The sequence below is a fragment of the Festucalex cinctus genome, chromosome 13 (genome assembly GCF_051991245.1).
Source record: "Festucalex cinctus isolate MCC-2025b chromosome 13, RoL_Fcin_1.0, whole genome shotgun sequence".
NCBI lineage: Eukaryota > Metazoa > Chordata > Actinopteri > Syngnathiformes > Syngnathidae > Festucalex > Festucalex cinctus.
This window is the reverse complement of record NC_135423.1, coordinates 21,622,170-21,639,028: the sequence shown is the minus strand read 5'-3', so window position 1 is coordinate 21,639,028 and position 16,859 is coordinate 21,622,170. Positions and strand designations below refer to the sequence as shown.

General features: G+C 38.5%; 1 protein-coding gene across 3 annotated transcripts in view; it reads left to right on the top strand.

The window, feature by feature from the left end:
- Nucleotides 1–1,972: 1,972 nt before the first annotated feature.
- The window catches only part of dpf1 (double PHD fingers 1), a 50,715-nt gene continuing 35,828 nt past the window's right edge, over nt 1,973–16,859 (top strand). Inside the window, exons 1-5 of one of the 3 annotated variants that reach the window (XM_077541555.1) lie at nt 1,973–2,178; nt 13,532–13,561; nt 14,342–14,502; nt 16,385–16,492; nt 16,657–16,784. In XM_077541555.1, the coding sequence (XP_077397681.1) occupies nt 1,973–2,178; nt 13,532–13,561; nt 14,342–14,502; nt 16,385–16,492; nt 16,657–16,784 (633 nt within the window). Of the gene's footprint in view, nt 2,179–13,531; nt 13,562–14,341; nt 14,503–16,378; nt 16,493–16,656; nt 16,785–16,859 lie in introns of all 3 variants that reach the window. The other 2 variants (XM_077541554.1, XM_077541553.1) reach the window with 2 other exon arrangements.

Below are 16,859 nucleotides of genomic sequence, written 5' to 3'. Positions count from 1 at the left end.
ACACGTTTTGACAACTTGGCCCAGCAAAAAACAAACAAACAAATAAACAAACAAACAAACAAACAAACAAAAGAAACTTCACACATTATAGTTGACCTTTTTCCGACTTGCATAGTGCGTATTTGTTTCAGGCTTTTATGCAATCAAAACGTGTTCCCACAGCTCTGCGAGTTTTTGTTTTTATGTTATGAGATAAGTAACAAAAAAAAGCAAATTGTCAATAATAACTTAAAAAATAAATAAATAAATAAATAAAACTTAACTATATGTATTCCCCCCCTAGATTACGCAGAGAAATTTTGAACACCAGAAGCTTGAGGTTTTTAGGCTGGCACAAGACATAAATTATTCACCGTGAGTCATTCTTGGACTCGACAACATCAAACCATTGTCTTAAATAAGGCCATGCATGGATAAGGAATAGCTTCCTTCTCCGGTTCTGGTGCCATTGTCATTCATGCTAATGTTCCCCCATGTCGCTGTTGTGCTTGTTTTTTTTAAGTAAGTTGATCAAAATTTTGTTTTTGGCACTCAGTGGTGCTGCATAACGCTTTGGACTAAAGTAGAGAGAATGAGAACGCCTCCATCTTCAGTCCCGGGATGTCACCAACTTTGTAAATGAGTGTACTAATCCGCTGGGGGTCCCAGGCAGACTGGCACTCATGCTACCCCTCTAGCACACAACTGCAAAGTAAATGGAACTTACTTCAACAGGCCTTGAGATGAACTCCAAAATCTTTCTGTACACAATGGAGGCTCTGAGCACTCTTAGAAAGGTCTGCTCATCTTCTTCTGGTACACACTGTCCATGTTGGCTTATAATTCATTGTTCAAATTTTCCAAGTACTGCTCCATTAACTGGATGGCCTTCCCAATGTAACAGGCTGAGCCCTGTCCTAATATACACAATGAGCTTCTTAGTTTTGAGGACTACGTGATTCCTTCAGCTCCAGTCCTTAAAGTTGTCCACCAATTTTAAACATGAACATCTAGTCCATATGTACACAATTACCCAAACTAATTGTTCATGGATCTGACTGATGATTACAATGGGCTGACTGTATCTATACTGCAAACTACTATGGATATGTTCATTAAATATTTGCTAGTATAGATCTATAAATATCACATGTCAGTGAGCGGCTTGGGCGCCGTCACAGCAGTTAAAATGACATGTGGAGTATAGCCCTGAATTTGCAGGATTGAAGATGTTTATTGTCATGTGCTAAATAAATAAATAAATAAATAAATAAATAAATAAATAAATAAATAAAATGTTAAGAACACAAAAGATTAACGAAATAAGTCTGTCTGTCTGTCTGTCTGTCTGTCTGTCTGTCTGTCTGTCTGTCTGTCTGTCTGTCTGTCTGTCTGTCTGTCTGTCTATCTATCTATCTATCTATCTATCTATCTATCTATCTATCTATCTATCTATCTATGCAACATGACAAGATGAGACTAATTTTAATACGAAAGTAGGTGCTATGGGTTAGAGAAGGTCCCATGTAGGCAGCCTAACTCAATCATGAACGTCTGAAAGAATCAATTATAGCCCTCCTCTCATTGCTCCTGATTAATGAATAATTAAAGCTCATGCTCGGTGCAGGACTTCATAGAAAAGGGTTATGTTGGCACAATGCATTTTGGCAGAAACATCCACATGTGCGTCAATCTAATTGTATTTATTTATTTATGTATTTATTTATTTATTTATTTATTCATTTATTCAAATTGATCAGTAATCTATCAATTATCACGGTGTATTGCAACTTTATAACATGCAGAGAAAGGAAGGCATCAATGTACAAAAGTGACACAGTCATGTAAGCCACCTCGGTATTAACTGTATGTATTCAATAATTCGGTTGCGGTTGGGTGCTTTTTGCCCTTTCAGATCCGAGGCGGGACCGTGGCATCCTTGAACTCGCTACCCACGCTGGTACTTGTAGTGCATTGCTCCTGGACATGTTTCATGTTGACATGCGTAAAAAACTACACTTCCCCTCTGCTGTCGCATGCGCTCCCGTCTCCCATTGGCTGGCCGTTCCAGCCGCAGCCCCAGAGAATGAATGAAATTGAAATAGCTTCTACATTACATGTACAATACCGGGCGCTGCAGCGTTGCATTCTATCATACTACACCAAAATGGCCACAGCGGTACAGAACCACCTCAAATCGTAAGTACAACACATTCGCCTTTTTCCTATTGATGAACGTTGTCACTCAGTGGGATTTCACCGTTGCTCCCGTAGCACGACTGCCAACACCTCTGTGCATGCCGCGCACATCACAAATAGAAAGAAGACAATAAAAATGCAGAAAAGTTGCCTATCCGTGATGTGTCGGCGCCACGGGTTGATTGTGCGTTTCGGTGCAATCGCTGTGTTCGTTTTGCCCGAGCCAGGAGCAGCGTGCGCGAGTGCAGGAGCATGCAGGAATGCCGGGGCTGGATTTGGGTGACCCGGTATGTCCCTTGCCAGTGTAGCCAGCCAAGATCACGGTCAGAGGCAGGCTGGACTGGAGGAAGGCAGACAGTTTAGATAGCTACCTGTGTGGACAGTGGGAACAGGTAGGACGCTTGAAGCTTCACCACGGCTGCAGGCTGCCCGGTATTTTGGCAGTATATTGGCCGAGGTGTTTAATTTTATTACAATTAAGTCGGCAATCAAAGCCTAATTGCAACACCACGTCTTGCATTTATATTGCAATTTAGCACGCGTTTAATTCCACAATGGCGTGCTCCAGGAGATTAAAGTTCCTTTGAGGCAGATTTTTTTGGGGTGGGTGACAATGCCGTCCGTGTCTTTTTGTTTTGCCGTGACTGGCTGCAGCGGAATGCAGACGCCTGCTACCCGCTTTAGGCATGCGGCCAAAAAGGTGCACGCTGATGAGCATATCTGTCGGGGTTGCTTTCAGAGAGGTAACAGGGGAGCACACAATAGCCTCACTAACTCATATGAGTTGTTTTGCTCAGCGCGTTTGCAAAGGTTGTGCCATTTGGCATGGGGATGTGCCTGTGTGAGGCAGGCATCCATGAATGACTCTCCTGTATGGGCTGCTTTTAAAGAGCACTTGCCATGCAGCAGGAAGCCAATAGTGGGATGTCTTGATAGCCTGCCATTGTAGCCCAGTTTAACTTGAAAACTGTTTTCCCAAATATTATCACCTATAATGGGGATGATTGGGAAAAACATCTCCTCTCTGTGACAAGTGGATTTAATGGTCTGATTTAAGAAATTTGTTATCATGATGCCTTTGAAAGGGAAAGACAAGGAAGAGTGCTAAGAAAGTTAGGCATTAGTCTTATTCAATTTCTAGGTCTGTTCTTGTAGCTTTGTCCCGAAATGCCCTCAAACCTGCTAATTAATTCAGTGGATGTTAAATCTGTGGGAAACATCTCCAGTCAGTGTCCACTGTGTTGTGTACGTGTGTGTTCAACAATCAGCAGAGGTGCATACAGCCACTCCATGCAATCTACTGGGGACTTTCCAAAAATTCCCTCCGCTTTCTCTCTCTTGGATTAGAGATAATCTCTCGCTCTCTCTCTGCAGTTCCTCTCCTGCTCGCTCGCTTCCCATCACCCCTGCTGACCCGCTTCAACGTTCAGGCCCTCCTCCTTCATCATTTTCTCCATCCATCACTCCTTCTCTATCCCTCTTTTCACTCCGACATAAATTTTCAGTCTCCTTTTGTCAACCCCATCAAACTTCTTTGCTTTGAAGGGATTTTTATTCACATTTTTTTTCCAATGAAATCTTCAAGGCTAAATTCTTTTACATTTTCAACTGACTTTTCATCTTTTCACTCATTGTCTTCATTTGAGCACACTTGTCCTCACCCATGGTAACATTCACTGCAATTTTTTAAAATAAAATTGAAAAAAAATAAAAAATAAAATAAAAAGATCGCACACCTGTAATCCTTTGTGTGGTTTCTTCTTCCAGTTCTGGAGGGGGCCTATGATTTTTTTATTTTTTTTTCTCCTGCCTGCTTGGCTGGGCTGAGTGAATAATGAGTTCCATGTAATAAACCTCGGTGTGCAAACAGCCCCATGTGATGGCTGAACCACAGCCTCAGCACCCATTTCTACATCTTCATTTTCCCTTTCAATCTTCTCCGTCATTCCTTAACTTGCTCATCTGTAGACACGTGCACACACACACACACACACACTCCCTCCTGCTCCTGCTTCTTTATTCATAAGGGAGCAAGCCTAAGGTCTGATGTTTTTAAGGGTATATTTCTTTTCTCAAGTTATTCCTTTCATCTTCTCTTTATTTGGATTTTATTTCTGCTTTAGTTTGTATTTTTTTTTTTTAGAAGACAGGATTGAGAAAGCGTGAGAGAGGAATAGAGAGAAAGAGAGAGACATAGATAAGTATTTTTAGCTCTATGACCTATTTCTCCAGTGCTACCTAACTGACAGTCAGTCAGCTCCACTGCTTTGGGACCTTGAGTGATTTCCATCCAGGAATTTGGTGTTCAAACTAGTCGTCCAAACTGAAGCAGTATGGTTGAAGAATAGAATCACCAGCTCTTTGTATGAGTCCCAATGTTTGCGCAGGTCCAGCGCACCTTGTTATCAAGAGTTCTCAAAGGGTGGAGTCAATACCAACGCTGCCTCTCTGCAGCTTTTGAACATGGATGCAGACATGGGAGGAGTTCCTATAGTGATGGTGGTGTGTTTTCAGAGGGTGGGAGGGGGTTAAACTAAGAAATCACCAACCCGTACACTCACATGCGCACACAGGGCCAGATACGGGGGTAAGGAGTCCATCGCCATTATAAGAGGCCAAGTGCAGTGGTAATAAATCTCACCTGAAGGAGCTGCTCACAGGCAGATTGCCTTTACCCTGATGCACTGGCCCTAATACACACTGCAGCTATAGCTATGCGCTGTATACACCCACACACAAAGAGCAGATATGCATGCATGCACAGGGCGAGACACTTAAACTCTGCAATGTGACTGTTCATGCACGTGTGGACAGGAAAAAAAGAGGCGCACGCAAGTGCACAATAAAGGGAAAGAACCATTTTTGTTTTTTATAGCAATAATAGCAATAATAATTATATATATATATATATATATATATATATATATATATATATATATATATATATATATGTCCTTTTTGTATACCCCCGATATGCTGCACTAAAACCAGAAGAAACTCATCTCATTGCAAGAGTTGTATATATTAATGGGCAAGAGAGAGAGAGAGAGAGAGAGAGAAAGAAAGAAAGTGGAGGACAGTGGAAAAGAAATTGAATTGAGGGTGGTGGGGAGGAGGGGTGGCGCCGGATTGGTACGGGTGATATTGCATAGTTTAATCTGTTGAGTTCAGCCATGGAAGGGCTGAGTTGGGGGAGGGGATGAACAGTACACAAGGCCGCCTGATATTACTTCTTGCCTGCATTCACACAAAGCTCCTTAGGCCAGGAAACGCCAAAATGAGTGGACTTATTGTGCATTTGGGTACGAGCAAGTGGACAGATGGACAGCAGTGGGTGAAACAGGTGCGTGGACCAGGTGTGGAGACTTGACTGTATTGGCACAAGTGTTTGGAGTGCTTAAAAAAAAATTGCACTTCCATGTGCCAAAATACACAGCTCTCAACCAGTATGTGATAAAAACATGCAATCTGCTGTTGTCATGAAGTCATCTTCTGTACATCAGAAAATATACTTATATACTCGTTTTCTCATTTCACAAACCACAATCTTGTCTATTATCTATGTTCTAATTTGGGTGATTCCCTAAAAGATTTCTCATGAGCAGCTCCAATGATTGGCTTCTACCGCTAGGGGGAGCTCTTTGTTCCTCTATTGCAATCTAATGAGCGAGCGTTAATTGCTGTAACCAGGAAATACAGTTTGGCAGTGTGTCCGTGTCCCAGAGAGAAAGGGAGGATGAAACATTGGACTGGGCTGAAACAGACTGCTTCTGCTGGACAGGACATGATAGTTCACCCTTAAAACGAGACAAAAGCCTTCTCATCTGTGTGGCCTGGTAGAGGTGACTACTAGTTTTATCTGTCCAACATCTTTTATATGCATTTTTAAAACATATATAACGTTAATAGGATGGTTACCTTTCATAGCTACATGAGACGAGCAATTTATAGAATATTGGAAACACCTCACAGTATGATGAGTTTTACAACACCACAAACGACAATCGCAATAATAAAAATGGTTAAAAGAATACCTCCACAACACTCAGTAAAGGCTGCATTTTGCATTTTCACGCGCTGCAGGTGCTCTGAATGATGTGTACAGTACAGTATGTATGTAACACATCTAGACTACAATATGTACTGAATCGATGCCCTTTGTGTTGTTTGTGCCCTTGCACAGTGAAAGGCTGTGTGCCATTTATGTCATGTCTGTCTGGACATTTTTGCTCATTGTGGCTTCTGTTTGATTTATGTTGGGCAAAATGCCAGTTAATTACTGCAAGGCTGAATCTATTTCTAATTGCACTTAAGAGTTTCTGTAAACAATTAGCCAAATTAATCCTGAAAATAGAAAATAAATAATTAAAATAGAGTAAAAAGACATTTCAGTGTTTTTGTTGCATGAATGAACGTTCTTGTGGCAGTTATTCCGAAAATATGTGGTCTGATGATTAGTCGAGTCTCCGGATGAATCTCTTTGTGGCGTGTGCGCTCAGCATCCTGCCTCACCAGCTGGACCAGCGCTGCTGCTGTGAATATAAACTATTTAGCCTAGCGCAGGTGTGGTAACCGGCAACAGCAAAATAGATGAAAAGCAAAATGTACTCTGTGACATAGCACAAAGTCAAGAGATTAATGCAACAATTTAAATTTAATTAAGTGACCTTAAAATACGGTAATAGCTTTAATTTAATTTTGATGATAACGTTGCTGCCTTATAATAACGTTATGTCTGTAGTGTTCTTATTGTAGCAGAAATTGCACAAATTTTGCCACACACTAAAATGGCTACTGACAGTATTTTAACGTCATGACAACAAGCACAGATTGTTAACGTCAGTAGGCTATTAGCTTAATTTCCTTCTGATTGACACTGGACAAATGTTGACTCAGATCACTTGATGAGTTGTGCATTGCGGTGAAATCATTTTTGGTTTAAAATAATTTACTTTAAACTCCACTGGCCAACAGCAGAACCCAGGGTGTTCACTTTCGGTAGTTTTAAATCCATCCGTGTAATGTCATAGCGCTAGCTATCGCTAAGCTAGCCTGGAGGAGGGTTTGTCTCTCCGGTCCTGTGTCCACTCCTTTCATTCTAGGATGGTGTCAGAGGCCAACAGTGAAGTAACAACAAGACGTTGATGCACTGCCTAGCTGGGCTTTATTGATTGATTGCTAAACTCATTCACTCCCAGGCATTTGACTGAAGCAACCGCCTTCGCTCCCGACTGTTTTACTGGATTTGACTGATTTTGCAAGGCCCACAGATTGTGTTCCGTTTGCTATAAAAACATGGAACCTACCAAAAGCAAGATTAGAGTCTCTTCTTTCATCAGGACAAAAAAGTATATTTCTATCTGTTTCCGTTTTGCACCAATTAGCATTAAAATATAGCTAAGTTTCATCATTATTCACAAATCTGTTTAAAAGAGTGGTGAAAAACATGGCCCTGGCTGATCTCTTATACTCTGCTGCCACCTACTGGCCGATTTTGTAATAACTACCATTGCTTCAAGCATTCTTTTCAGTTCAGAGGCTGCATCAAAGCCTTCTGTATGCTCTAGCATAAAAAACATTAAAACAAAACAAAACAACAACAACATATAAATACGTCTTTGGGAGCATGGTAATATTTAAAATGAACGTATTTATAAGTTTTTGGGAGCAAATGAGTTAACAGTTAAATATAAAGCGCATAGCTGTCTTAACATTCCCTATATGCAAAGATTTCCGGTTATTGCTCTTGAAATGGGCATTTCACACGGCGCTGTGCACTGCTTACATACGTATTGATGTGCATACATACTTATTCGGCATTCGTTTTTAACGGCCAATTTGCATCTCAATTCTACTCGATTTTGGGTTGCTACATAGGCCCCTATGTATTTATGCTACTAATAAGCAACATACAGTGTACTCAAATAGGAACCACCCAGTGCAATTTTGAGTGACTTTTTCCTAAAAATGTAATTAAATTCGAAATCATGGAGATATTTTCCACGAAAAAAAAAATGCACACAACATTTGAACTGATAATCAGATCGTCAGCTATTTTTCTTTCAAGCCTCTGTTGAAAGACTGCTGCTAGATGCTCCACTAGTGACCATTTGCACCTGAATGATGGGTTTCATGTTGCCTATTATGCATCTGCAAGCCTTTTCTTAATGATGGGATTAAAGATGAAAAAGTGGTATCTATGAGCGATGTCCTTGCCGAAAAATGAGCATTTCACAGGTCATCGTGCTCCCATCCTTTCTTTTTGTCTATCATCTGTCACTCTTCTCCATTTACTTTACCCTTGCTTGTCTGTATTCTACCACCCTTTATTTTTATTTTTTTTTGTTTTAATCAAACCACCTTCTTTTAAGGCATCTCCCTCTCAGGTCCAGCTTCTTTGGCTCCTCTTGGATTCAATCTCGCAAGCAGGCATGCGGCTTCCCTATCTCAACATTATAAAACTGGGCGCACCTAAATTGATGGAAGCTATTTTCTCCAGCTGTCAACTTATAGTATTATCAAAGAAGTTATTTCAGTAGCTCTATGGACAGCAGGGGGAAATGTGATGGAGGGTAGAGGATTTGAAGTGAGAGGGTGCTTAGGGAGGTGGTGGATGGGGAGCTCTTTGGTGGCCTGTTTTACATTTTGAATGTGTTCCCTTTTCCTCCCAACTCAGTCGCTATCTCTCCCTGGTATTTTACTTTGGTCAGCCGTGAAGCTTTAAATGCCAAGTCTCTAATTTTTTTTAGGGAAATATTACAAAAATGTCTCTCATCATTGCTGTTTACTCATAACAGGTATATGTGCCGCTATGGGAATCATTTCCTCAGTATTTTGGCTGAAATTGATCATTTTGTTTGAACAGGCCTCTGTCATATGCCATTCTTCATATTTGCTTGAAACTGCCGGGACCATCACTGGCACATCATTAAAAATAGTGAAGCAAGCTCTGTAAAGTGTCCTGCACTGCTGTAAAATGCTCAAATGCCCACGAAGAGCAGCAGTGTAAAGATGCATTCTCTTCAACAGATTGTGAACAGCTCATTTGGAGTGACATATTAACAAACATGGGCACGGTTTGCCCCACTTATTGTTGCCCAGATCACATCCTTTAAATGTCACATGCCCAGTGTTGGCCAGAGAGGTTGCGGGATTACTTTTAAAGATGCAACACACACTGTCAGCATCTGCTCTGCTGTGTCTCACAGTTGAACGTGTCCACATTTTGAATAAAATAGTTTTCACAGGGGATGTTGATGATGATTTTCCTTTCTTACAATGTGTCTTCTCAAACCATTTAACCACAAACGCATTTATTTGTTCCAAAAGTATTGGAACGGCAAGGTCATTTCTTTTGTTTTGGTTGTGTACTGAAGATATTTAGGTTTCAGTTTAAAATCCCTAGGCAGTATCTTATGTTGAAATGGCTTGGTCAGAAGCATCACAAAGCCCAAAAGGGGTCACACTACTGCCTACGGGCTACAAGATGAAGATCAGATAAAAGTTCTGAATTTCAGCTTTCATCTCATGGTATTTACTTCAAGATGTATTAAACAACTCTGGACAGAGAACCTTTTGTTTGAAGCAACCTACTTTTCAACTTTCGAGTGAGTAAAAGTGTTGTAAGGGACATTATTAAATGAACTTAAAGTGCATAACATTTAATATTTGGTGGCAGAACCCGAACTTGCAAAAACTACATCAAGCTTGTGGCCCATGACTTCACCAGAGTGTAGCAGTCTTCATTTGAAATGATTGTACATACCTTTACTGCAGCCTCGTTCAGTTTTTGTTTGCTTCTGGGGGCTTCTTTCTTCAGTCTTCTCTTCAGAAGGAAAAAAAAATGCATGCATACGCTATTGGGTCATTGTTGGATGCATTTTCTGTAAATTGCCAGAGGAAATAGTCTTGTAGACTTTTTGTAGAATTAATTTTGCTGTGAGTGCTGAGTTACATCAGCAATAAAAAAATAGTGTCATCATAGTTAAAGCTTTAAAGCTTTAACTTGCTTTAACTCAAGAGCTAACTTTGACATCACTAAAATATATAGTCTATAAACTGAAGGGAGAAATCCCCAGAAATAAACAAGAACTGAAAAAGGTTGCAGTGAACCTTGCTGTTCCAATACTTTTGGAGGGGACTCTGCCCCACATTTGATCATTTTATGACTTTTTTTTTTTTTTTTTAAACCACTGAGATGTTTATTGCTGTGCTTTTGTTTACTATAAATAGTAGGGATGTAACGATATCCAAACATCACGTTACGATATTATCACGATATGAAGGTCACGATACGATAATTATCACGATACTGTGGTGGGGTCGGCGATATTTAAAAAAGATCACAATATTGTAAAAAAAGAAAAAAAAGAAAAAAGAGCTCATACTAAAAAAAGCACAATATTGTGCTTTTGTACATAACAGCAATGCATATAAACCACCTACAATCTCTAATAACAATATTGAGGCACTTACTTGCTAATGCAAGCACACATTGATCGCTTCACAAGCAAATTAGGTTCCCCTTCATCTGACAATTAGCATAGATTTTAAACGTAGATGGCCAAAACATCCCTAATGAAAATTAAATTGCACTAAAACTAGCCACGAGAGGGTGCGAGAACTGCACAAATGGAAATCAACCTGACTTTTTTTTTTTTTAACAGATATGTTCCTTTTAAATATTGTGAACATGACAACGACGATATTGTGGCAGTTTTAATATCACGATATTGCCCTTATCGTTACATCCCCAGTAAATAGAGAGAGCTTCACTTGAGGCACTGTATTTTTAACATTCAGCAGTAAGAGAACAATCACAACTGGCCACCCCTGTCTGTCATCCATCCATCCATCCATCCATCCATCCATCCATCCATCCATCCATCCATCTGATTATCTCCATTAATGTTGCAGGTGAGCTGGAGCCTATACAAATGCTCTGGACTGGTCGCCAGTCACTCACAGGGCACATATAGAAAAACAGCCATTCATATTCACAATTTAGAGTCTAAAGTGAACATAACATGCATGTTTTTTAGAATGTGAGAGAAAACGCATTCAATTTCCATACTGGTAGACTGAGGAGATTCAAAAACCGCACCTCAGAACTGTGAATGCTCACAACTAGTACATCATGCTGCCAAATTGCAGTCTTTACTTGGAAAATTCCACAAGTTTGTAATAATCTAAAATTGTAAAAAAAACAACAACAACAACAGCATAACACATACACGACGTCTATAAAGATCTACTTCCCATGCTAGTTAGTTCTGAAAGAGAAGGAAATAGACAATAATAATAATAATAATAATAATAATAATAATAATAATAATAATAATAATAATACTTCTTCTTCTTCTTCTTCTTCTTCTTCTTCTTCTTCTTCTTATTATTATTATTATTATTATTATTATTATTATTATTATTATTATTATTATTATTATTATTATTATTATTATTATTATTATTATATGGCACTGCAAATTGCAAGTTTGGGTGTTTCTTTTGTCTGCTCATACAGGCTGCTTGGCATTCTGCAGCTGTAATTTCTAGTTTCAGTAATTATGTGTATTTGACCAATTGTTTGGTAATATCAAAGATACACGTCTGCTGACAGCCAGTTAACTCCCAGTGCCGCATAAAATCTTGTCATGAAATCAAAACATCAATCAGCATTCAACAAACGAAAACATATTCCTCTTACTGACAATAGTATAGTGCAGGGATCTGCAACCTGCGGCTCCGGAGCCACATTAGTCCCAATCCAGAGAATCTCTTTAAAAAAAAAAAAAAAAAAAAAAAAAGTTCAATTTTTTTTTCATATATTCAAATTTATGTTTATTGTTGGATAAAATGTTGTAAAATGAATTGATGATTTAGATTTTAAAAAAAGAACAATTAAATGTTCAAAAACTGTCAACCCAAATTTTTAAGTTGGCAGAAAAAGAGAGACAAAACGAAAAGCAAAAAAAATAAAAAAAGTAAATGTCCATGAAATTGCCCAAACAGTCAGAACATTTACTTTTTAAAAAGGCAGAAAATAAAATGTTTAAAAAGTAATTAAAATGTGAATAAAAGCAACAGAAGAAGGAGAAATCCTGAAAATGACCATAAAATGTCAACACCAATGGAAAAAAAGAAAAAGGAAATAAAAGTCTAAACAGTGATTTAAGAAACGGCAGGAAAGAAAATGTTCAAAAAAACCCCAAAAAGGAATCCTGAAAATTACCATAAAATGTCCATAAAATTGCCAAGAAATGTCAGAAAATTGATAGCAAAAAAGCAGAAAAAAAGTTAAAAAATAAAATAAAATAGCCATAAAATGTCCAAAAAAGGAAAAAGAGACAGACAATTGCCATATATCCATGAAATTGTCAGAAATTTAACAGAAAGGCAGAAAAGTCTAAAAATGTATTAAAAAAATAATAATAATAATAAAAAAATGGAAGCGTAATTAAAGGTAGAAGAAAATGAATCTGTGTTATGATGTAGTTCAAATTAGCACTGTCTTGGACCCTCAGTACATTAGACTAACATACTGTTTCTTTCATCACAATCTTTGAATGTTTTGTGGCTCCAGGCAGATTTTTGGTTATTTATTTGGCCTAAAATGGCTCTTTTGCAGACCCCTAGTATAGTGGAACGTCATGTTTTTTGTTTGTCCTGGTACATGTGGAAAGATTTAAGAATCAGGATTAAACAGATGAGTCTTTAGTAGCAGGGGGACAGTTCCCTCATGACTCAAATGCGTCTAAAGGCTTCCTCTATCCACATACGGACCAACATTTAGTAGATCCTTATTTGGCAAATACACCATTCTTTATTTGTCAAAACAGTTTTTAGTACCGGTACTTGCATTACTAATAAACCAACCAATCCTTTTACATTTACAAATGCATGGACACTTGCATATTGCCTTTATGAGAGTGGGCAGGGATAACTAATAACCTGTCTGGTGACTTTTCTATCCATTTTGGATAAGTTCAACAAATGTGATTTGAAGTATTGACAGTTGGTTACCAAGGCTTTGGCTTTGCATGTGTGTCATGTTTCTGGTGTGTGGAGAGCAGAGTGACCTTGGCGCCTGTGCTCAGCAGGAAGACACAAGAGAAAAGTGATTAACTGTAGAAAGACAAAGAGGGAGGTGTGAAGTGTGAACGCAAAATAAATCATGTCGAGAGAGTGTAAAAGTAAATAAAGATTTACTTATGGAGGAGAAAGAAGCCCAAGGCGCAAGGCAGTGGGGGAAGGAGTGAAAAGTCAAACCAACAGTGGAATGGAGAGAGAGAAAACTGGTCGCCAAAAATGACTCATGCTGCATCTGTTGGGCTTCTTCTTTTCTTCCCCACAGGCAATCTGGAGGTGCAGTCATCAAGAACAGGTAAGAGAGAGAGCAACATGGCACTGAATGTTAATCAGACAAAATCACTGAATGAAAAAAATAACAGTGCATAAGTGTTCGCCATAGTGACAATTGTGAAAATTTGTACTGTTGTGAGTCCTTGCTAGTTCATCCGCTGCATTTTAATGGGATTGTGAAATTCCACAGCTTGCCTCAACAATTGAGACCATTTAAATGAAACCATGTGAAACATTATTGTGCAGACTGAAATTTCTAAAAGAGGACTCCAATGTGTGAAAATGTTCAGTACATGTACATTTCAACCCAAACAACAACAGCAAACTGCAGTGCTGCTAATAAGTCTATCCACGGCATTCCGAATAATAATGAGTTTACGGAATAAGCGTCAATCAGCTGCCGACTGAAAATGACATCACAGTTGCTCAGGGCTCAAGTAATGACCAATCACAGCTGAGCTTCAGAAATTGGGTGAGCCATGATTGGTGAATTCCTGAGCAACTGTGATCTCGTTTTCAGTTGATCGCAAATGGCAAACAAAATAACTAGTTAAGCAGCAAATTCCCACCCGTTTTTATCATACACAGGGTCTGACCATTTTGCCACTTGCTTTTTCCACAGACAAAACAATATCAAGAATGCTGCGATTAGATTAGTGGTGGCACATAAAACTTATTGTCAAAAATGTTTTGGACTGACTTCTCTTTTAAAACTACGTTGGCCTGTCAAAGTTTATTTTAGCCTTGTTGCTGACTTCACGTGTCACACCTCTTTCCTCGTTTTCTCTTTCTACTCGTCCAGTCTTGGTGAAGAGTTCTACAAGGAGGCCATTGAACACTGTCGCAGCTACAATGCCCGTTTGTGTGCCGAGCGCTCCATGCGTCTCCCCTTCCTGGACTCCCAGACAGGCGTGGCCCAGAGCAACTGTTACATCTGGATGGAGAAGAACCACCGTGGACCAGGTGGGTGTCTGTGTGTGGGACTTTGGTCGTTTCACTGGCCGCATGTATGGAGGACCAAAACTGATCAAATAAAAAAAATAAATAAATGAATGAATAACTATGGGGCGGCATGGTGGATGACTGGTTAGCACGTCCGCCTCCCAGTTCTGAGGACGCAAGATTGAGTCAAGGCTTCAAGCCTTCCTGGGTAGAGTTTACATGCTCTCCCTGTGCCTGCGTGGGTCTTCTCCGGGTACTCCGGTCTCCTCCCACGTTCCAAAAACTTGCCTTGCAGGTTAATTGGGTGCTCTCAATTGTCCCTAGGTGTGCTTGTGTGTATGTGTGTGGATGGTTGTTTGTCACTTTGTACCCTGCAATTAGCTGGCAACCAGTTCAGGGTGTACCCCGCCTACTGCCTGAAGCCAGCTGGGATAGGCTCCAGCACTCCCGCTGGAAAATGGATGGATAGATGGATGCAATGAATAACTAACAAAATAAATAATTAATTAATTGACAAATGTGAAAATAAAAACGGATTAAAAAATACAAAAAAATAAATATAAATAAAAACAACATATATACAGTCATAAAAAAATAAAAGTAAAATGAATACAAAAATAAAAAATGATATTCAAAAAAATAATAAATGTAAAAAGAAATGTGGAAATAAATACAAAATATTTATATATTTCATTTTTAATTAATTTCCATATAAATGCAAATATAAAAAGAAATGTGGAAATAAATCCATAAACATTTATATATGTATTTTTGTATTTATTTCCACATTTCTTTTTATATGTATTTTTATTTCTTAAATCTTGTTTTTTATTTTTGTATTTATTTTTACTTTTCTAAATTTATATATATATATATATATATATATATATATATATATATATATATATATATATATATATATATATGTATATATATATATATATATATATATATATATATACATACATTCTATATATTGTATATATTCGGTATCTCATTGAACATTTACCAAAATGAAAAATTACCAAATTGACAAAATGTTTTCTGTAGAATATGCACTTAATTCACAACATGAAAGTAAGGTTGTAATACAATGCATAGATGACAAAATATTCAGTTTAATCAAATTAACTAATGCAAAAAAAAAAAAAAAAAAAAAAAACATCACACAACAAAAACGACGATATCTAGTATTTTCTATGACCTCCATGACTGTTATGAATAGCAACTTGTCTGCTCGGCCAGGAATTAACAAGTTGTCTTTTTCTCAGGGTCTACTTATTTGTACAAAATGTACTTCAATAAATTTAATTTAAAAACTACTATTCACTTTTATTCATTCATTCCTTTCAAATTTTGGCAGTTTTGGTCCACCCTAGCATGTGCCAATCAAAAAATTTCCCACATTTATTTTGTTCCTTCTCGGCTGCTGCTTGTTTCTTTGTGTCCCAACCCCTCTTTGGTATGATTTCCTCCATCTTGTCTGCGTACCCCCCACCTTGTGGCCCATCTTCTCCACTTCCTTTACTCTCTCTAACATTAGTGTATTTTGGCAGAGAAACAGGCACCCCTGTGGCGATGATACGCCACTGGCACAAACTACTCCTGAGAGAGATACTTACAGTATATGTGTGTGTGTCTTTGTTTGTGTGTGCGTTTGAGATGGCAAGCTGTCTTTACTTTATGCCAGAAGTGCTTTTGTTAGGTTGCTCAGTAACACTCAGTAGAAGTTGTTTCTGCTTTCTGTAAAAGTATGTATTTGTTTTGATAACGCATACATCAAAATTTTAAACAGTGGGTTTGCAGTAATTATTTATTGTAATGTTCATACGCCATTGTTGCCTCACAACTAAGCTGTGTTTTTTTTGTTTGTTTGTTTGTTTGTTTGTGTTTTGAGTTTTAGGTCATGCACCAGGTCAGTTGTACACATATCCCGCTCGGTGCTGGCGCAAAAAGAGGCGGTTAAACATCCTGGAGGACCCACGGCTTGTACCAATTGAGTTCAAAATAGGTAAGGGGGAAATTAAATGAAATCTGTAATAATCTACAGAATCTTAGAAGTTTCATTGTTGGAGGAGGAATGAAGTGATGATGTTAATGAAGCAATATTGTTATTGTCTCTATTCAGTAAATTTTCTGTTTGTGTGTGTTGTCATTGCAATGGCTCCTTATTAGACTATGAGGCCTCCCTAAAGAAGGAAGGGGGTATTCCAGATGGTCCTGTGTTGGAATCGTTGCTTGCCGGGGATACGCTGGACAAGAAGGTAGAAACAAAAGAGGAAGAGCCGATGAGCGAATGTCAGGTAAGGCATGTCGTTTTCCTTATCTGTTTAAGTTTTGTTAGGATATTATCCACAATGTCACTGACGTCAGTGATG